The sequence below is a fragment of the Pyxicephalus adspersus genome, chromosome 2 (assembly GCF_032062135.1).
Source record: "Pyxicephalus adspersus chromosome 2, UCB_Pads_2.0, whole genome shotgun sequence".
Lineage (NCBI taxonomy): Eukaryota > Metazoa > Chordata > Amphibia > Anura > Pyxicephalidae > Pyxicephalus > Pyxicephalus adspersus.
Window position 1 is genome coordinate 136,399,241 of NC_092859.1, and position 22,246 is coordinate 136,421,486.

General features: G+C 39.6%; 1 protein-coding gene across 1 annotated transcript in view; it reads left to right on the forward strand.

Annotated features, from left to right (window-relative positions):
* Nucleotides 1-4,307: 4,307 nt before the first annotated feature.
* The window catches only part of UACA (uveal autoantigen with coiled-coil domains and ankyrin repeats), a 49,497-nt gene continuing 31,558 nt past the window's right edge, over nucleotides 4,308-22,246 (forward strand). The window contains exon 1 of the mRNA XM_072399121.1: nucleotides 4,308-4,453. Within this exon, the coding sequence (XP_072255222.1) occupies nucleotides 4,406-4,453 (48 nt within the window). The 5' untranslated portion in view covers nucleotides 4,308-4,405. The remainder of the gene's footprint in view (nucleotides 4,454-22,246) is intronic.

The following is a 22,246-nucleotide window of genomic DNA, read 5'->3' on the forward strand; positions in this document are numbered from 1 at the left end:
TGAAAGATCCTTTCCAACGACTATAATTGCAAGTGTGTATGCGGCTTTAAACCAGTGACCCTTGAGCTGCAAATCTAGAATGTATTAATATTAATAAACAGGATTCATATAGCACCAACATATTACACACAGCTGTACATTAAATAAGAGTTTCAAATGACAGACTGATACAGGAGGAGGGGAGGACCCTGCCCTGAAGAGCTTTCAATCTAGAATGCCGCCCACCCTTGCATTCCAATGTGAGCATCTCCACTCCATGAGGCAGAACATACTCTACCTTTCTATTTTAATATATTTTATTCAAAGGAAGGGAATACTGCTGAGGTTGGGGCAGTGGTTTCAAGTCCCTAAAAAAACACCCAAAAGTAAAAGAATGTGTAGACCCAAACTGTTTTAGAATCCCCCAAACAAAGCTCAGACCTCAGTCCCAATGAAAGTATGTGGCAAGGTGTTTCAGCTTACCATCTAAACTGACAGAGCAAGAAAAATGGATGACAACTGCAGGCATGTAAAATCTATTTTGGGAAAAGCACTCTCACTGAAAGAATGAAAATCTGCATAGGTTGCCATTTAAGTCCCATGTTCTGAGACTACCCTCATACAGAAGTGAGGGATACATCTCACCTAATAAGACAGCTATATGACCTAAATGTACAACTTTGGTGAGGTTGGATTTGGAGATCATTCGGAGATCGCAAATTAAATAGGTGGGGGAGTGGTAAATGTATTTTTTAGATGTATTTTTTAGATGAAAAGGATGTGTCACACCACGATCAAAAACATTCATTGGTGCTCAGGTTCCTCCTAAAACTGTCAGTTTAAGGATTGTGCTCTGGGCACATCATGTACTCCATCTATGTAGTTTACAGTTGCAAGAGGGGGACCTTTTTCATCAAATGTGGACATCTAGGACCTGTACCAAATGTTGTCTTGACATATAAAATAATATATTTGTCTTGACATACATATTTTATATTACCAGAGCATTTCTTTACTTTCATAATTTAGTGAATATTAAAGTAGGACTTAAGGCAACCTGCTTTAAAGTTTTAGATTGAGGTGATGAGGGAGTGTTAGATGTTCTATCAAGTTTTTATTGAAGTCTGAGCCCCTATTGGAGAAATCCACTGTTTGTAATTGTCCTGATCACTAATATCACAAGGAATGAAAGAAGTAAGTCAACAACTTTGAACTGCCACTAGAATGGGAAAAAAAGGGAAAGCTATCAATGGAGACACTTTACAACAAACATTATAAAGAAACCTTGTCATTTCCTGTGGAAAAACAGCCATACAGGAACAAACAGCAAATAAACCAGACAGTGTTTTAACCCTTCCCCATTCTATTTAAAACATAGAAAAAAGTTTTTGGCTTTCAGAAAGGGAAACACATATATGTTTATAATAAAAGCATACAGCTTTGAATGTTACATGCTGTAAGTACTTATCCTAAATTAACGATTAGAAAAATGCTTTATAGTCAGCGATTACAGAACAGGAATGAACTTTAGAACAAGATTTCAAAGCAGAGGCAGGATAGTTGAACCAACATCTTTTTTGAGCAGTGGGTTTGAGATAAAAGACCTGGATACGGCTTATGAGTATGAAAAGTCAAGAAATGGTGATAATATTTTGTATTGTAATAAACTAAAAGATAACACAAATTCCTGAAATGACTGGTATCCTATAAATTAGCATGTTGGGTTACAACAAAAATACATTCAGGGCTGTATTTTTAAAACAGGTAGTCTGACATTCTCCCAAACATTCCCTGGTGGGAATCTTCCAGGTTCATGTGTTTTATTGGCATTCCCACCAGGAAATTATTGAGGGAATGTCAGATTCCCTGCTTTATAAATACATCTCTAAGAAGGAGTATAACAATATATTATTGTGTTACCAGAAGTAATTTCACTCCATCGGGTTACATTGATCTGATTACGATATGTGAACAAAACAAATCTAACAAATGTGAGTATTTGTAGTATATGAGAGAGTTATTTGTTTAGGTTCTAGGAAACAATATACCTTGGACATTACCAAGAATGGTAAAATATGATATATTTATTATTATGGCCTTGTGGCTCATGTTATGTGAACTAAATGGAACAAAAGATATATAAACACCTGTCAGGAATAAAAGGTGGAAATTTAAGTATGCGTATTGGAAGACGTTTTGCCTTTAGGCACGAAAACAAAGTATTGAGGATCAGATTCTGGGTTATAGATAGGATTCATGGGGATTAGAGGAAGAACGACAAAGGAAAAATGACTACAAACAGAAGCAAGATGGAAAAATATTGAGTAAGCCCACAAAACACTGCATTGAAATGATGGGAAGAAGGGTGTTACTCATGTGCATGCGGCTATGACGGTTTGCAGGGGTATTGCAGAAAGTAACAAGTCGCTTTTGGCTGTGTGGTTTCTTTTAGAACAGGGGTGTCATACTGTGGCCCGGCACGTCCTTTTTTTTGTCCGCCAAAAGAATTCTTAATTTGAATTGCAGCTGGCCCACCGCCACTGCAATCTGTAGTAACGGCAGGCCAGCTGCAATTCATATTAAGCTGCTGTCCTATAGACAGGAGTACAATGCTGCTACTACAATTCCCGGCATCACTGGTGTCTCTAGACCAGCAGCCTCTCTGCCTATGCGTAGCCCCGCATTTTATAGACAGAAGTGATGCTGGGAATTCTATTACCGGCATCACTTGTGTCGATTGAACAGCAGCCTATGCGTGAGCCCCACGGACTTTATACTGACAGGTAAACTCAATATTCAGGAATTATCAGGATTATTATTATCAGGAATTATCATAGAGCTATTGCAATAATAATTGTTTTACTGCGCCAGAGAATGCAATGTGAAACCAAATGAATGCAGCAATTTTTTTGGTTTCACATTGCATTATCTGGCTAAGTAAAACAATTAATTTCAATAAGAAGAAACAAGAACACATGAGAAGAGCATGCAGTAATATGCAGAGGATTTATCTAAATTTGTATCTCGGGACAGTAACCCTGTTGCCACACAATATCCTGATCCAACATTTACTACTATGGTTACAGCTATAGACAATAGTGGGCACAAATATTCTCCTAACATGTCCTCTGCTGCTTTCCGTTTATCTCTGGTTGCCTATATGATTATTTCCAAGAAACTTATTTTTGGCTTGCGACTTGGTCTAAATTTTTAATTCTGGCCCTCTGTGTATTTGAGTTTGACACTCCTGTTTTAGAAGGAACTTACCGTGGCTACAACTATGTGCAAATGTGGTATGTGCGGTGTGGATTGCCAGTCTTGGCCACACACCAGCAGTTTGCCAGGAAGGGCCAACTACTGCAGATAAGAGGCCTTAGTCAAACGCAAACTATTGACAAAAAAACAAGGCTACTCCAATGTTTTGAGAGCCTATAACAATAATATTAGTGCATGATACAATATGTTAATACTTTAAAGAGAACCTGTCATTAAAGTGTTTGCTTACACTGTCTAGCCCCTCCTCATCCCCAAATCTAAAATTTACTTTAAGTAGGTGAAAAATGCAAAAAGAAATTAGAATTATATTTATCTAACCCCTGCCTTCTGCATGCCTAGGCGTGTCACCACTCTTCTTTCAATGGAATGCTGAGTAGAAGAAATCTTGCAAGGAAACACCAGTGCATTACAAACTGACTTTCCACAAGATTTCATCTGCTTAGTGTTACATGGGAATGTTTTTAAAAGGACTGTGGCATCCTCAGGTGGTAAGGTAAGTAGGATCATAATTTTTTGGAGTGCACTGCCACCTATTATTAGTAGATGGTTTGAAAAGGGGGGTATGGCATAAAAGTGGATACCTGAAAATCAGGGGGGTTAAGGGGGAACATTAAGCAGCCCTATGGGCTTTTACCATGGAAGTAGCAAAGTCTTAAGTAACAGGATCATACTTTTTAGGTTGTTTTAGTGAAAGCCCCTCTTTAAAGATAGATATTGCATTGCTATATGTAACACTGGAACATTGTACACTCTACTACTTATAACACATAACTCCATTATTTCTCATTATATCTGTTCTATATACTGTAGCCCCGCCTCTCTCTTATCCACGCCCCCTCCTGGCTCCCCAGTACACCTGAGTGACGTCACCCTCCCGCCGAAAGGTGTGTCCCAAAGCCAGAGGGGTAAAAAAAGTTTATAGAGGAAATCCCGCCTCTAAACTTTTGGAAGGCTGCGATTGGCTAGAAATCAGTCAGTCTTCCTCATTCCAGAAACCTGATTGGACGGAAGAAGAGGAGAGGTTTACAGACAGGGAAAGAACATAGAGAAAGTGTGTGAGGAGAGGAAAGGACGAGGAGAGGAGCCGGGAGATGTCTGATCTGCTCTGACATTGCGGGCTGGAAGTTGGATTTGTGACTGAACCTTAGCCATGAAGAGTCTGAAATCCAGGCTGAAGAAGCATGAAGTCACCATCACAGTGAGTGCAGTCTGGGTGGGACAGGGCATGGGGGATGGAAGAGCTGCACAGCAGGTACCCCTCTCATGTTTTAGGGTCTGGATCTGAATTATTTATCATTCTTCACTGAAACTGACAAAGTGTGCAAATCTCAGCAGACATAATACAAATCGTTTGCATTTAACATGCGGTATCATAACGAACGTTGTGCAGTGCCCATTGGGACAGATGATTTCCTGGGCTGTCTGGGAGCAATGGGGGGAGGGGTGGCTGTTTCCTCACATATGGTCACCCCAATGTCATGCTCACCCCAATGTCATGGTCACATGACCTGTCATATATTGCTCCTTCCTGCAGCAAGAATTCCTTATTATAGTGCACTGTGCATTTATTTTGTATGATTATAATCATTATATATAATGCTGTGTGCCATGGATGGATTGTGGGGTACCCTGGTGCAGGATATTGAGTGGGCTCCCCTCTTTTCTCACCCCAGTACATCTGTCACCCCCTTTACAGTAAAGCAAAAATGTCACATATTGCAGCTTAACTGGCCTTCCATGTGGTGGCTGCATTTGTTTTCTTTTTTTCCCCTTCATGTCCCCCAGTGATCCTGCTAGTAACACATTTCCTGTCATATACTGACAACCCCTGTCACTGTACTGGATCTATAGCAGAGCAGCGTTGTCACCCTGGGCATGCAGAACACCTTCTAACACTTTACACAGCTGGTGCCCCGGGCAGGGTTGGGCTTTGTACAGGAAGTTGTTATTATTATTAATAATATTAAATAGGATTGATATAGTGCCAACGTATTATGCAGAAGTTATAATCTTGCTAATATTCTGGTAGGATCCTCAGGTAGATTTTGCTCAATTTTGGTGGTAATTTTAAATAAATGGAGCAATTAGGAAATGTTAGGGTTTACATTTGTTATAGTTTGCTCTTGGTCATGTGATCCCTGACATCACATGACTTCACATGGGGGGGTGTCCCTGTGTGATGCTCAAATTTGCTGCAAATCTGTATTTCAGCATTACTTTATACAGCACACATTGGGACAGAGAGGTGCACCAAACCATTTAGGGCCCCTCAGCTTGTGGGGACTCCAGTTGTAGCCAAGACTGGGTCTCAGTGTCACTGATTGCAGTATTCAGGAATATGTGAACCCAATCACTATTATTGCATCTATACTTCAGCGTGGTAATTCCAAACTCCTGCCACCTAAAACACACAAATGAATGCAACTCTGTATTTATTAACACATCATTAAGTGTAATTTGTAATGCAGTGTCACCACCTAACTTGTTATTGTCTTCTTTATACAGCAGGGCATAGGCTAGAGGAAGAAGAAGCAGAGCAAAGGGGCAGCCAGCTGTAGTGCACAGAGCACACTGATAAGAGGAAAGAGCAGTGTAACAGAGGAATGGGCTTATCAACTGCTTTATCTTTCACGGTTCAGTTACTAAATAGTGATGGAGAGGATGAAAGCAAAAGGAAGGAAGGAAAACGTTCTCTGCCAGACTAGTCGGTGTGACAGAGCTGGGTAAATCATAGATCTAGCAGAAATTCAAATCCTTTGGCTCATAGGACACCTCCTTGTACTGTATGTAATATAATTGTACAAGGCCATCCTTACCCCCTTCCTAGAGCAGCACAAGAACACACAGGGGGCACCTCCAGAAAGGTTGTCATCTGATTCCCAGGCTGTATATCAGGGGGCACCTCTAGATCTGATTCCCTCTCCCTATTGCTGCAGGAGCACAAGAACACATAGGGGGCACCTCTAAATCTTATCCCCCCCCCCTTTGCTAGAGGAGCACAAGAACACACAGGGGCACCTCCAGATTCGACCCCCCCATTGCTAGAGGAGCACAAGAACACAAAGGGGGCACCTCCAGATCTGATCCCCCCCCCCATTGCTAGAGTACCACAAAAACACATAGCGGGCACCCCCAGATCTGATTCCCCCTCCCCATTGCTAGAGGAGCACAAGAACACACAAGGGCACCTCAAATCTGATTTCCTCTCCCCAATGCTAGAGGGGAACAAGAACACCCAGGGGGCACCTCCAGAAAGTTTTTGTCATCTGATTCCCGGGCTGTATATCAGTTGTAGGGAAGTAATGTCACTACTAGTAAGCACTCCAAGCATGGCAGCTGCCGCCTGAGGCTTCTCATCACATCCTATGTAATTAGCATTGAGCTCACACACACACAAATAAAAGTCATGGTAGCAGCGTCATGGCACTGAACATATCTGACATAACTGCAGTTGTGAAATATGTGCCTTTGCTGAGCCCTATTCAATAGCAGGTCATGTGACCAGTGCCAAGGTATTCGTTACAGGTTTTCCATAGAAGGTTTGGACTGGTGTTCAGGCAGAACCAACAATTTTCAGGCTCATTCTAGTGATCCCTTCTAGCAAGTACTATGGGTCTTTTCCACTATTTGTGAGTTTGTCATTCATTTACATTTGTGTCTAGTGGAAATGTACACACAGACCCAAACATGCAGTATGTTCTAGGTGAACTAAGCTGCAGTGCACAGATGTGAATCGGAAATGAATGGGACTAATATTCCAAAAGCAGTGAAAGCAGATCAATAAATGAGTTACTGCTGCTGACTGGTCCAGTCCCAAAGAAGAATGATTGTAGCACAAAGCTGATGGTGCTATGAGATAAACGTGTTGAAACACACAATGCATCACAGCTTGCTGCGTATGGTTGGACACACTGTGTACATATGTCACTGTGCATATCAGAACTAGACCACGGAGCAATGCAAGCAGGTGGCCTGGCCTGATAGATGGCATTTTCTTTTAGAATATGTCGATATCCAGGTGTGTTTGCTATTCTATTGTGTGATACTTCCCCCACCTCAGAAACCAAGCCAATTGATTTCTCCCCCACCTCTTAGATTGTAAGCTCTTCTGGGCAGGGTGCTCTCCTCCTCCTGTGTCTGTCATTTGCAACCCCTATGTATTGTACAGCTATCTGATTTTGCCTTTGCTTTGTGTGGGTGTTGGGTACCTCGCTCCTAGAATTTGCCTTGTTCTGGTATAATTTATGTGTATTTTAGGTACCCCTGATTATGACAGGGTGTTAGCAGGCAAGTTGTAAATTCTACTGTGAATGTGCACTGTAGGCTCTTGTATTGTTTCTCTCAATTTAATTGGGTTGGTGTTAAACACCATAGTAGTATACCACTCATATTTCAGGCATAGGATGGAAAATAAAAGATATAATCTGATCAGTAGCTAAGTGGATTTAATCATTATTCATGAAACACAATAAATCTTGACAGGTGGAACGTTGTCACACCTGGGTGTTTCCACTGCTAAGTGGAGCAGTGACATATTTCAGCCTTAGGCACCTAATACATTGACATCAGTATATGGGATTGGGAGCTCCGTGCAAAGGGATTCACTATATAAAATGAAGTGTCCTATACTCCTCTGTGCTTGTTTACCTCTCTAGTGCTATATATGAATCATATTGTTTGAACTTTGAAGCAATAAAAAGATGTAAGTGATATGCTGCAAGGCACACCAGTTAAATTGCTCCCGTCACCCCCTCCTCCTTCCATTGCTTTACCCTATTATTAAACCTACATTCATCTATTTACCTGTAGTGGGTTATGTGGTTTGTTAACATAATTACAATATTTCCACTCCATTGTGGTTTCACTAAAGATAATAAGCTGAAATAGCTCCAGGCAATAGGAATGAACAGTCCTGACACTGGTAAAGTGGAACTAAAGTCCCACTTTGACCAATTGGTGGCAGCCAGGTATTTATTGCAGGAAGGACAGGTGATGTGCAATAAACTGTTCTTACCTGCCTGATCGCTGCACATGCCGTGTTTGTTGCCAGTAATACTTTGCAAAGGCAATTTTTTATTTTCTAAATACTTCCCTATATTATGGTTTGAACAACATATAATGATGTCAGGTGAATGTTGGATGATTGTCCCTGGAAATGATCTTTCATGCACACTGTACCCATTCTATAGAGAAGGCAGGTGGGAGATAAGTAAGTGGAATTCCTCCTTGGTAGTACATAGCAGTCGTTTACCAATCCACCATTGCTTCAATACTAAAACATGTAGCACATGCATATATTACAGCGCTACTTTACATTAGTACATATAAAGAAAACACCTGACACATAACCGAATGTTACTATTCAGCATATTTAAACTGTTAATTCCCCCACCTCCTAGATTGTAAGCTCTTCGGGGAAAGGTCCTCTCCTCTTCCTGTGTCATTGTCTGTATTCATCTGTCATTTGCAACCCGTAATAATAATAATATTGGGCAATTTCTGGGTTGGGTCAAATCGAGCAGTAAAGCCCTATCTCCTCTCTGATGTTGCTGCTTGCATTGTGTGGTGGGAGTGTAAGAAGTTGGATTCCAATGCAGTGGTGTTATAAATCACTTTTTTTTATTTTATTTTTTTATTATTTGCACTGCATTTTTTTCTTACTGATACAGGAGCAGTTTTTACTCCTACTGACTGATGAAAGGACATAAATATCTTTCATTGGATTTCTTTACTATAACATACTTTTTCAATGTTCAGTATATTGGCCTCTTCACCAGCTTTTTACCCCTTCACTTTGTCTTCCGATGTCTTCTCTCCTTTATATCCTACAGATGAAAAAATCATGGTTTACTATTCCAAACTTTAAAAAAAATTTAAGTCTTGCAAAAGTCTTAAAACCCTTAGATGACGTAAATCAAGAAAGATAGAAAGACCAGAAAATTGTTATTGCGGTCAGAGGGCCTTTAGGGTTTCAGCCAATGTGGCCCTGATATCATTTTTGCCCAGATGTTTAAATGTATCTAATCCAGCCCTGTTCTTACTCCCTGTAGTGTGTTGACTCCTACAATGCTCCAGAATGTTCTATGCAACATTTTCCCAGCCCTAGCTCCCCTACAATTATTATTAAAAAACAGGATTTATATAGCGCCAACATATTACGCAGCGCTGTACATTAAATTGGGGTTGCACATGACAGAGAGATACAGACAGGGACACCGGAGGAGGAGACGAGCCTGTCCTGAAGAGCTTACAATCTAGGAGGTGGGGGACATTTCACACAATAAGGGTGGAGATATGTAATAGTGGGTGAGTAGTGAGGGTTTAGGAGACAGAAGAATTTGGGTAGGTGAATTTGAAAAGATGAGTTTTGAGTTCTCTTTTAAATGAGAAGATCTGAGTGCATATATATAAAATATATAAATAATATATATATATATATTGCATAGACTTGCATTGCTTTTGCTAACTCAGCCTGGCATTTAATAATGTTCACAGAGAAGGAAACATTACCTAAAGTTATATAATTTTTTTTATTTAGTTCCCAGAAAACAGCTTACTAAGTCTTGCCTCCCACATAGGTGCAGGACCTTTTGCATGCTTTAGATTCCAGCGTCAGGGTGTGCTCATATGGGGAGTAGGAGATATTATTCTTTGTAATCGGCTGCAATTTCTTGAAGGATCTTTTTATTATGAAAGAATAAACTCCAGATATTTATGGGTTGATTGGAGCCAGATGGCTAAATCAGGCCTGTGGTCTCTGTACTTCACCTAAATTGGACACTGTTGACCCTGAAAAAAAATTAAAGGGTGGTGTTGCCTTTGGTAGCTAAGGTTTGTAATTGCTTCCATCTATTTTCTAAACTATCCAATTCTTTAGTAACCTCCAAAAAATATCCGGCTGGCTACTGAAAAGTGCCGGGTGGTGCTGCTGGCTAAAAGAGGCTGTGGAGAACACTGCACTGGATATACCTATGGTGCTTTGTGCATTGACGAGTTGCAAAACCTCCTGCTGTCAGTAGGCTTGCATTATGAAATGCAGTCAGACTGTGGCAGTGGTGTTTATTTTGACCTCATGCAGAACAATACAAAGTAATTGTGTCCCAAGTACTTGCTTGTAGGTAGTTTAGCTCCTTACTTACTTACTTACTCCTGATTGTGGTTTTTTGCCAAGCATGAAGAACAACCTCCATGCATTGAATTTTATCGCTCATCTGTAGAAGAGCAGTTATGTTCTGTCACGTAATGCCAAAACAGAGATGTAGAGAAGAATCATGAGTACAGAACTAAACTTTGTTTTCTTTATTGCAATCTATTACAATCTCTAGTATATCCATAGATACCTCACATGGTTGTAAATACAGGTTAAGGACATCCGAGTTAAGGACATCTGACACACACACGACTGCTAGATACGAACGGGGCCTTTGCATGACTTGTAGAAGAAATCTTTTGCTAAACACAGCTGAGGTTTTGATTCGTCTTAAGAGCTGAGCTGATCTGTAACATCTTGTAACTCTTTAATGAGTAAAACAAACTCACAAGTGAGGATTTACTCACAGTGAGGATTTTTTACAGTAACTGACACCACGCTACCTTTCAAAAATCTGTCCTAATTGCATTTATTAAAATAACGTACCTGTTCCCACTTACATACAAATTCAACTTAAGAACAAACCCACAGTCCCTATCTCGTATGTAACTCGGGGACTACCTTTATACTTTTTAGGTGCTTCATAAGTCAGGGAGTTTAAAGCAGAACTAAAGTTCCCCTTTAAAAAAAAAAACTGTGATCAGGCAGTTATTTGATGCACAAAGAGACGTTGTCCCCTCTGCTAAAAGCTTTCCATGCGCAATTGTGATCAGGCAGGTGAGGGTATTTTTATTGCAGATGGGACATCACTTTTTTGCAATAAAGTACCTGGTGGGATTCTTCAAAAGAAATGGTCTGGGGCTACCACACAACAGCCCAAGATAACCACTTCAACATCAGTTTCAACTTCATGCATCAACCCTGAATTAATCAATTAATAAAAGGTCCAAAATATTCTATATATATAAAATCCCTTGCTCTGTTAGGTTGGTGATTTGAATGTATTAGTGGGGTAACATTTCAATAAATAGTATTTTTAAAAAAAAAGCTTAACATGTTTTAAAAATCTACCAAGACTTTTAGAAATGTTAGAGTAATATTTAAAAAAAAAACAAATTCTCCTAAATGAATAAATAGATTATTAGATAGATAAATAGATTTTATTCTGTAACAGAAGCAGCCATTCAGTCTTCAGGAGAAATAAAGGTCCTGCTGGCTTCATGACTTGTAAATGTCTTGGTGAGCAGAGCCTGGGTTCTCCTCTTCACCCCTTTTTTGTTAACATCCCTGCTGTGGCCCTCTGACAGGTAACACGACTACAACATATGGCAATTTTTTGCCATGGTATCGAAGAGATCACTGGCATTCCCCGCTGTGGGTGACATCATTGACCGGACATTCCACTTGCAGCAGACAGAACATGATCCCAGGGATTATCCATAGGATTAAGAGTTATAACTTTCACACTGTGGACAGTAGATATACAAGTACACACGTTTTGTACTGCAAACGTGTGAAATGCACCATTTATACTATTCTGTATTGCAACTGCCTTTTATAAAATGTAAAAATAAATTTAGAGTTTGCAATCATGATTACATTACCTGTGTGCTCTGTAAGACTATAGACTGTTGCTCTTATCAAGGGAAAAACAATAAATGTCGAAATATTTATCTTTTGCCCACTTTGTATATGAATAACATATGTTTTTTGTACTTGTTTCCAGTTGGTGGCCACATAATCTTGTAATTAAATATAATTCATTTTGAGTTCTTATGTGTGAAATGCATTAAGAGACAATGCCTTTTATCTTAGCAGATGGTTTAAATAAAAAAACCTGCTTGTATATGGTATGTCAGGACTCTCCTGTCTGCTTGTGTATATCATATATATTGTAATATACATCTTCTGGGCTTCATTTACAAAAAACTGGTAGTAGTGAGAAGTTTCTTCTGTTGACCCTACTACCCAATAAGATATAAAAATATATTGTTTTCAGGTGTTTGTTAACTTTTTTCCTTTTGCCTTTTATTCTTTTGTCCTGTTAGTGTACCCTGAATATGTTACTATTCAATGTGTTGGGCTTCGTGGTCTGTAATACTCCCCTAGCCTCTCTCTTCACTCCTCCAATTACTTACTGCGGACTTCCTCACTCATAACCTCGTCACACACACGACTCCAAGACTTTTCTAGAGCTGCCCCAACTCTCTGGAATGGTCTTCCTCTTCCTTCCCGGGTTGCTCCTACTTTCTGCTTATTTAAAAGAGCACTCAAAACCCATCTTTTCAAAATCGCCTACCTGTTCTCTTCTGTTATTTGAAACCCTAACTTCCGAACACGACATATCCCCCTTCTATTGTGTGTTACTTCCCCCACCTCCTAGATTGTAAGCTCTTCTGGGCAGGATCCTCTTTTCCTCCTGTGTCACTGTCTGTACCTGTCATTTGCAACCCCAACAATTAAAACAATAGGTTGTGATGTAAGTATCCAATATTGGCTCGTCTTACATTCTCTATTCGAGTTCTGCTGCTAAATACTAATATTATTATTAATAATAATAAAAAACATGATTTATATAGTGCCAACATATTATGCAGCGCTGTACATTAAATAGGGGTTGCAAATTACAGACAGATACAGACAGTGACACAAGAGGAGGACCCTGCCCTGAAGAGCTTACAATCTAGGAGGTGAGGAGAAATCAATTGGCTTGGTTTCAGCACTTTGTGTACTATTATTACACCTTTGTATTTGCTGTGACATTAATACTCCTTTGCTCTAGCTGATTGCTTAGACTCTGTACAAGATGTGGAGTTTGATGGTATTGAGGTATGGGGCAGTCTCTTGGTATAGTGAAGTTGTTGGAGGTTTGTGCTGTTGGTCCAACCCACAAATTGACTCCGTAAACTTTAAATGGGCGATAGGCATTAAACTGCATTATGTGATTGAATGTACTGGCTGACCCTATTCTGTGTTCTTTGAAGTTAGTTGTTTGAAAAATTACTACTCAGAGCAATTTTTAAGGATAAGGCCAGGTCTGTTTTTTATTCCATGAATCATTTCCTGTCAGGTGTGATTTGTGAGTTTTGGAACTTGTGTGTGTATCTCTATATCCTGCAAGCACGGAGATGCTCATTATATTTGTTCTTGATTTTTGTTTTATACCATTTAGTAAGTCCCTATAAATCTTGGAGAATTTTCTAAAGTAGTGCCTAAGGGTAAAAAAATTCATAAGCACTGGTATAATAACCTAATAATAATAATAAACCCACTGGGCTGTTTTTTGGATCAGTAGTGCACAGTCAATGGAGGGTTTCTGCAGAAATGACTTGAGGGAATGGCAGCCCTTCCCCCTCCTTGGTAATATGGGAAAACGTGCAGTGATAATTTGTTGTGTTTATGTTTTACTGCCATGTGTTGATGCGCCACGCTTACTGTACCCAAACAATATGTCTCCTATATTACCGAGCCACATACAAGCATCTCTGCTCATCAGGCCACAGCGCCACACATACTAAGGAAAAAGAACACAAGATCTCGGCAAAAATGTGTGTAAAGAACCTAAAATACATAGTAACTTACTAAGGTATTGTTGTTTGGTACAAATCAAAACTTTATTCATGTAAAACAAAGGACTGGCAATATATTAGACCTCTGGAACAAGAGGCCCATCACAACCTTCCTACCCTCCTGTGGATCATGTTGTCCCCTCACTTGTACATCACACATCACTCTATCTTTGTTATATGTGTATCATATGATCCCCTCAGTTGTATTCTAATATTCTTGCATGTATATTGCAGTGTCCCCTCCTCTATGTTCCTTTAACTGTGTGGTATGACAGGTGATGGCTGCTCACCTGCCTTGGTCTTACCTGGTGGGTGGCCCCTCCTCTGGTTACCTGTTGTCCCTCAGCTCTTGGGCAGCTGCTTGAGCGCCAACTAGTGGCATGTTTATGCCTGTGCATGGGGCTGACTGTGTGAGTTGTCCCAGGTATTGTCTCTGCTCCTCTCCCACCAGTTGTGTTTAGGTATATCATTCAAGAGGGTTAAAAAAATAAAAATGGCACTGTTGTCTGCTGCCGTCTATCACCAAGGGGACCCCCAGCTTAGAGACAGAAAGACATTTCGGTGACCTTTTGGTCTCTTCAGCAGAAGACAATGGTCACATGGAGCAAGTGGCCTCGGTGACCCCTGTCAATATGCCAATAGTAGGAGCACAATCAGGCCCCAGAGAGCACAGGATTCTAGGAATGAGGATTTTTCATGGTGTGCCAAAAGCTTTTCCTGCACTAGTCTATGTAACCTGTGTTGCCAGGGGTGCAGCAACTAATATACACTTTTTCTGGGAATTACTTTCTGGACTGCCTATTGGCCCAAACCTATTAGAAAAGAAAATGGGTAACTGATTGCAGAAATCAATAGATCTGGTCAGTGGGGTCTTTTAAGATGCATGGAAATTGTTCCTCAGTTCCCAAACAGTCCTTTTAAATCAGGAGTTAAAAATTTCAATGTAGAAAGGCGCCTTCATAGTGAACAAATAGCTGTGTATAAGTATATAACTCTGCACAGTATATCCGCCTTTCTCCTTCACATCTATTCTTAGGAATGGCGTGACTTAATGCATAGATCTTGGCTGCCTCGCATTCTGCACTCTCGTATATCTTACATGCACATGATATATTTGTGTTGTTTTACTGTTGGAATGCACACTTATCTGATATGGGGTGGGTTAAGTTTTTCCATGGAACTCTAGGAGGAGGAAAGGTTAAAAGTGGGAATGGGAGAGGCTGGTTGTGTACTTTCATGAAGCTCAATGTTGTGTTTTTTGGAAAGCCGTTCAGGGATCACAGTGGGGGAGACCACAGTGAATGGAAAAACATTGGGAGCTTTAGCCCTACACTAAAATAAAAAAAAATGCTGCATCTCTTTGTAGTTTTCTTCATTGGCTTCCATTTTACCTTAGAATCAAATTCAAGCTCTTCCGCTTTGTCTTTAAATCCTCCACAGTTCTTGTCCCACTTACCTTTCTGACCTGATAGAAAATACTCCCCCAGCCACTTTCTTCATTCCTCCATTGACCTACTAATGACTTCCTCACTCATAACCTCAACACACGCACGGATCCAAGACTTTTCTAGAGCTGCTCCGACTCTCTGGAATGGTTTTCCTTAGAATATTTGGCTTGCTCCTACTTTCTGCTCATGTAAAAGAGCACTCAAAACCCATCATTTCAAACTTGCTTACCCATCTTCTTCTGTCTCTTAAACCCTCTCTACTTCCACCATTCCATATCTCCCCTCCTATTGTGTGTTACTTCCTAGATTGTAAGCTCTTCAGGGCAGAGCCCTCTCCTCCTTCTGTATCTGTTTGTCATTTGCAACCCCTATTTAATGTACAGTGCTGCATAACATGTTGGCACTATATAAATCCTGTTTATTATTAATATTAAATATAATATTTTAGAGAGAACATACAATAAAGGTAATTTTGCAGGTGGCCTATCTAGAAGAAGCATGCAGCAAATGAAATAAAATTGAAGCCGGGACTGATCTGCATAGCAGTTCTGGGTTAGTGATTCAGTAAATGGTAAAGTCATTAGGTCATCATAACAGTGGAGCTTTAGCATCCTCAGAAGGAAAAGTCATGTATGGTAGCCTATGTATCTCTCTCAGCACAGGATTCCTTTAAAGGATTGTTCCTCTGCACATTTTATTTTGTCAGGCATGATCAGGCTTGTTTCATTGAAATGCCAAATCATTACTCAGCAGTGTTGGCCCCAGCTCCAAGATATGCTGAGTACAGTTCCCAAGCTGTCATTCTTTATTCAGTTATTGCATATTAAATAGCTGCCTGACTGGGGTGGAGTAAAAGCTGACAGATTCACATATCCTAGTCCACCCAGCATTGTATGGTATAAGGTGGACCTGTGAAATATGGGAGCTTGTGCTTCTGACTTGGTTTTCAAGGTAGATTGTAAGCTCTTCTGGGCAGGGTCCTCTCCTCCTTCTGTGTCACTGTCACTATCTGCAACCCCTATTTTTTGTACAGCACTGCATAATATGTTGGTGCCATATAAATCCTGTTTATTATTAATAATAATAATAATAATAATAATAAAAATAGTAATAAAAGGTATGGGCTGTCAAACAGTTATCCAGATCCTTGCCTATTAAGCTGACCTGGAGAGAGCATGCAAACCAGTTAGGTCTCTGTAAGCTCTCATCCTACATCATATATCCCATATTACATCTTACATGTATGTAATGCAAAAGAAGCTAAAAAAATCTTATCTTGCCAATATTTAGTATGTCTTCACATATAATGTGGCTGAGACTGATGATCCCATCCAGGTCTTCTGTACATGATTGGAATTAAAAAAATACCATTCTAATTTTTCTTGGAAACTTCTAGTTCTTTCCCTTGTTGAAACTATTGTGTCAGCCATTGCTTACCTCCTGCAGGTAATAGTACAATGAGGGAGAAACGATTCGGAGGAATGGGGTTGATCATGGGTTTGGGGAAGAGAGACAAGACCATGGAATCTGATTGTGGACAGGATTTAGTATTATGTGATCATGGAACCATTGGGAGAAGAGGTAGGAAGTAATGAAGGAAATAATCTTTAGATAGCCACTGATGAGAAGCCTGAAGAGCACTTGGTCATGGCCTGGAGGGGGTAAAGAGGTCAGGATGGAATGCATTTTGACCTAGGGGGTAAAAGATGGCAATTATCCTTCCCTCCTGGGGAAAAACATTCCCCTTGAACCTACATTTTGTGGTATGGCTGAATGCATTACTTATGACTTAATTTCTAATAATAATGGGACAGAGGTAACGGGGACAATGGACAGAACTTCTAATGCCCAAATGGAGACATTTTCCTAATAAATTGTTTTAAAAATGTCAAGCATCTGCTTTGAACATAACATGTCCTTGGCCACCTTGTAGAATACGGTCTCTACTTGAACTAAACGTAAGGTATTGAATGATTATAAACTGAGCAATTTTCTCTTGCCCTACCTTATACTTAAGAAGACAAAACATGTGATTTTCTTCTACAGTGGATGTAAGAGGCTGCCAGGCTTGTCCTGTAATTACACCTAAAAGGTGCTTAATTATAAATGTCTGCATTGCTATTAGGAATTTATAGATTCCATTCATGTAAAAGTCAAAGTGATAAGCATTCATTACCATGAACAGAACTTAGCTTGCAGAACTGTTATTAGTAACCTTGATCTCTTCTTCAGATCTGCTGACCTGAGAGTTGGATTTGTGACTTGATTTATGGTTGAAGGATGCAATACATCACATTACCACTAGATGGCGATGCTGGAGAGAGAATAGTTTGCAATGTTCACTTTTCTTACTTTGTAACTTCCCTGATTCTAAACAAAGTAACAATTTTATTATAACATGTTGCAATAAATTTACAACTGTTACAGGTAAACAGATTTCTTTGAGAATTGTTTTCATGTTGGTACACAGACAGCCTTTTGATATGCTTTGCTATAACTTTGTGCAGGAAACAGAGTGAAAAGGAAGATATAACATAACCTTTTTGGAATGTGGTATGCTAGGGAAGCAGAGGAAAAACAGTAACCAGATAACAATAATGTAAGAGAGTACAGAGAACAAGATTAAAGCACCCTGGGATCTAAACTTGCACAAAGGCAGCAGATAAGCAGAACACCTTAAATAAACCAGAGATTGTCAGTTTAAACTACTAATATGAGGATAAACCCTGGAGCCAACATCAAGGCCAATCTCATTCTAGGGATCCCTATGTTAACATTGGAAACTCAACAAATCCTGGTTGGCACTCTGACCTTTGCAGTGATGGGTCCAAGTTTCAAAAACCAGCCAGAACACTATCTGCATGGAGTTTGCAAGTTTTCCTTGTGTTTGCGTGGGTTTCCTCCGGGGTACTCCGGTTACCTTCCACATTCCAAAAACACTCAGGTTAATTGGCTCCCCCAATGACTTTAGATGTGTTTATACCATTACTATGGTAGGGACATGAGACTGTGATCCCCTTTTGAGGGACAGTTAGTGACATGACTATGGACTTTGTAAAGCTCTGTGTCATATGATGACGCTATATAAATACAACATAATGATAATAGACCAAGAAAAGCACAGTCACAATGGGACTTGTATGTAAATCTAAAGATATAAGCACTCATTTTATATGAGCCAGTGGATAAACATAAAGCCTCAGGTAAACTAAAAAACAAGTTGGTTCTACATATTAATTTGTATGGAGGGGAGCCCCAAGGCCCATATCAATATCAATATAATCTAGAGAAGCTATATATAGAGTTAAATTCTAACAACTGTATGTTTTGCTCTGGTAAAGTAAAAGTAGGAACGTAGTAGGTTGCTGCAATTGTTTTCTCCTGTGTGTACCACTATCCTTCCCTGTTACAGATGCAGTTCTGCAGGGCCTGGAAGCAAACATAAAGAACTGTTGGTGCTTTTCTTGCTGGGAATGCAGTGATTGAGTTATACTCCCTTGTGGGTTAAATCAGTAGACTGTTGCAATGGCTTCCTTGCTCAAACTGTATCTCTTTCAACTGTATTTCTTTGGATCACATTGCACTACAAGGATTCTAACCTTGTATAGACATGTATGATGTAAATAAATATCTTCTACAGTCTAGGACTTCAATATCCAAATTAGGACTATTACCTTGTAGCAGTGAAACACTTCTAACTGTGGTCATAATTATCATTATTAATATTAAACAGGATTTATATAGCGCCAACATATTACGCAGCACTGTACATTAAAAAGGGGTTGCAAATGACAGACAAATACAGACAGTGATATAAGAGGACAGGACCCTGCCCCAAAGAGCTTACAATCTAGTAGACAATAAATTATAATAAAGATGGCACAGCTGGAAGGTTTTGCATTAAATAACAAAGTGATCCAGTCGAAATAGTTATAAAAGGTATACAAATATGTATTTACTACTGGTTGACAGTTTGTGTGGATTTGTTGTGTAGCTTGGTGGAAGGGATTGTTTTGGTATTTAGCTGCTTGGTTACAATTGTAACAATACACAGCACTTCAGTTTAGCTTCAGGTAGGGCTGAGGTGTGTACATGGAAACATTTCCAAACCGGAAAGTGAACCTCCAAGTGCCTCAACCCCTTTATTTATTTATTCATATATATATATATGTGTGTGTGTATATATATATATATATATATATATATTAGAAGCAAGATCTTACAAATAACCAAAAAGATCACTAATGTCCACGTAGGAAACCTTAGAGTTCCACAGAACCATAGCTAAGTGACTGCCCCATGGAGAGAAATTTCTGAGCTGCCAATGCCATCCTAAAAAATGCCATCCCCATCCCTGCTCCTAATACATTCAGGATACTGACCTGAAACTTGCACGTGATAAGGTATAGTCTATTGAATCCGCTTAAAATGAAGGAACTTCTTACCATTAAAAGACTGATTGGAGCCTATACCCAGGATAATAGGTAAAAATCCCTCTGCATGTCACACAGACTGCATGGGAGGCAGAATGGAGGCCGATACCATCAGTAGGGCACACATTGGGCCTGATTATTAAAGCTCTACAAGACTGCAGAGGGCTATCATGGGAGAACCTGGGTGATTAGCAAACCTGAAATGCTTCTGGTCCAGGATTGAAAACATTTGTCAACTAATACAAATTAGTTTGACAAAATCTATTGCAGGTTTAATAGATCGCCCAGGTTCTCCCATGATAGTCTATCTTCTGCAGTCTCTGAGAGCTTTAATAAAGCAGGCACATTGGTGGTACCATTTGTTTTGCTATAGGACTTTGCTGCTAGCTGGACATTCTTGAATCACTTAACCTTACTAAACGATTTACCATCTCTGACCATGAACACATCCTAAGGGGCTCTGACAAGCATACACAGGGGCACAGATTTTATTTTAAAATGTGTAGAAATAGCTTTTGTATTTATATTCAATGCTGTATGGTTCTAATATATTATTATATACTTACAGGATTTCACAACTACATGCTTGGAATGTTGGCATTGCTCGTGTTTACCAAAATAAACAGCATAAATATGAATCCTATGAAGAGTGCAGCTGCCTGTACATGTAAATAAGATTTGGTGAAAGGTGAAGAAATCTAAAACCACAAAGTTACTTTGACCCTCATCAGAGCCTCTTCATCCCCTGCTATCATAGGCAGGTGCGCTCTTCATAGAAATATTCAAACCTTGGCAAGGAAATTTCGCATACAGCTGATCAGCAAGTTATAGAATGAGTTCTATACCATGGGGAAAATCTACTCAGTGTTATCAAAGCTGTACAAGTGTCCGTACAATGTATGTTTTGTGAATGTGCAGAAGGATGAAAATCAGGATGATCAGATACAAATTCCTCTGCTACTCATAAGTGAGCATTTCCACAATACCTGCAGTGTTGGTGGGTCATAAAGGTTTGGGATACACTGGAGATGATGAAAGATGCTTGGTCTTATGACCTATTGTGAAAAGCTAGTGAAGCATACTGAGCACAAATTTCAGCATTCAGAAGTAAAAGTACATTAAGTAAACCAGCAAATATTAATTGCTAATTAATTGCTTACATTTTCAAAGTGAACGTATTAAAACTGCTGACTTTTTTTTTTTGTCTGTAGCGTTTGGGCAATCAATTCCCCTTCAATTCCTACACCAGAGACAAAACAGGCAGAGAGCTTTCCCTAAAGGGGGGTAACCACCCATTAAGACAATTGTCCCTGGAGTAAGTGTTTCATTAGGAACATGGCCCCTAAAGCATGTTCTTTAACAGGGCCATCTTCTTCCATCTTGCAATTTTTAGCCATCTCGATTAGCTGGGTCGAGATGAAATAAGTTCATTCTGTCCTGGTAAGGGGAGCCAGGAATGCCAGGTATCCTGCACATGCGCAACTCTGCTTTTGACAGTTTACGGAGCAGTCGGGCAGCTAAGAAGGAATATTGCAGAAGGGACATCTCCTGCCTCTTCCTGCTGTAATGACTGGGCTGATCCAACATTTTTAAAAGAGGAATATTAGTGCCTCTTTAACCCTTGCCTTTTGACAACATCTGGACTGAAGTTTGCATATAGGACTTTACTAGGTAAATGGGTATGATTTATTAAAGCTCTCCAAGGCTTGAGATGATACACTTTTATCAGTTGAAGCTGGAATGGATCTGCTCCCGTATTCAAAACATTTGATAGCAAGTTACTTCAAAGAAATCCATTCCTAAGTTTAGTGGATCACCCAGCCTTACTGATGGAAGTGTATCCTCTTCAGACTTGGGGAGCTTTAATACATCAGGCCCAGTGGGTCAACAGAAAGCAAAGTTTTTTTCCCTTAGAAAATGTTTCCCTAATCTGTATAGAACAATGCTCACTTGTGATGATATGAAAGATGTTTTGTACAGGAATATTCAGGACCTCACAAGTCAATGTGACAGCTAAAAGGTATATATACCAAAAATGTTTTTAGTGGGACACCCAAATTCTCACCACTAGGTTGCAAGTGTGCTCTAAAATCTACATTTTTCAGCATGAGTGTTCTTTTACAGATTTCTTTTAAGCTAACGTTATGCTAGCTTTTACTTCTGGACCGGCAGCATAGTCATATGCGATTCTACTAATTGCATAAGAATACAGTTCACTTCTTGAGTTTAGATTTGTACCCTACTAGAAAGATTTCCTTTCCTTGTAATAGACACAACAGCAAAGAAGGAAAGAAAGAAAAGAAAACTATCCCAAAGTGCATGCACTTTTATACCTGAACTGGTGTCCCCATTGAAGGATTTTCCCTTGCCTATTGCTCTGATGATAACTCAAAATGTTGGGCTTTACCTAATTTTCTGTTCCATTGACAATGTTTACCAAGACAAAGGAGT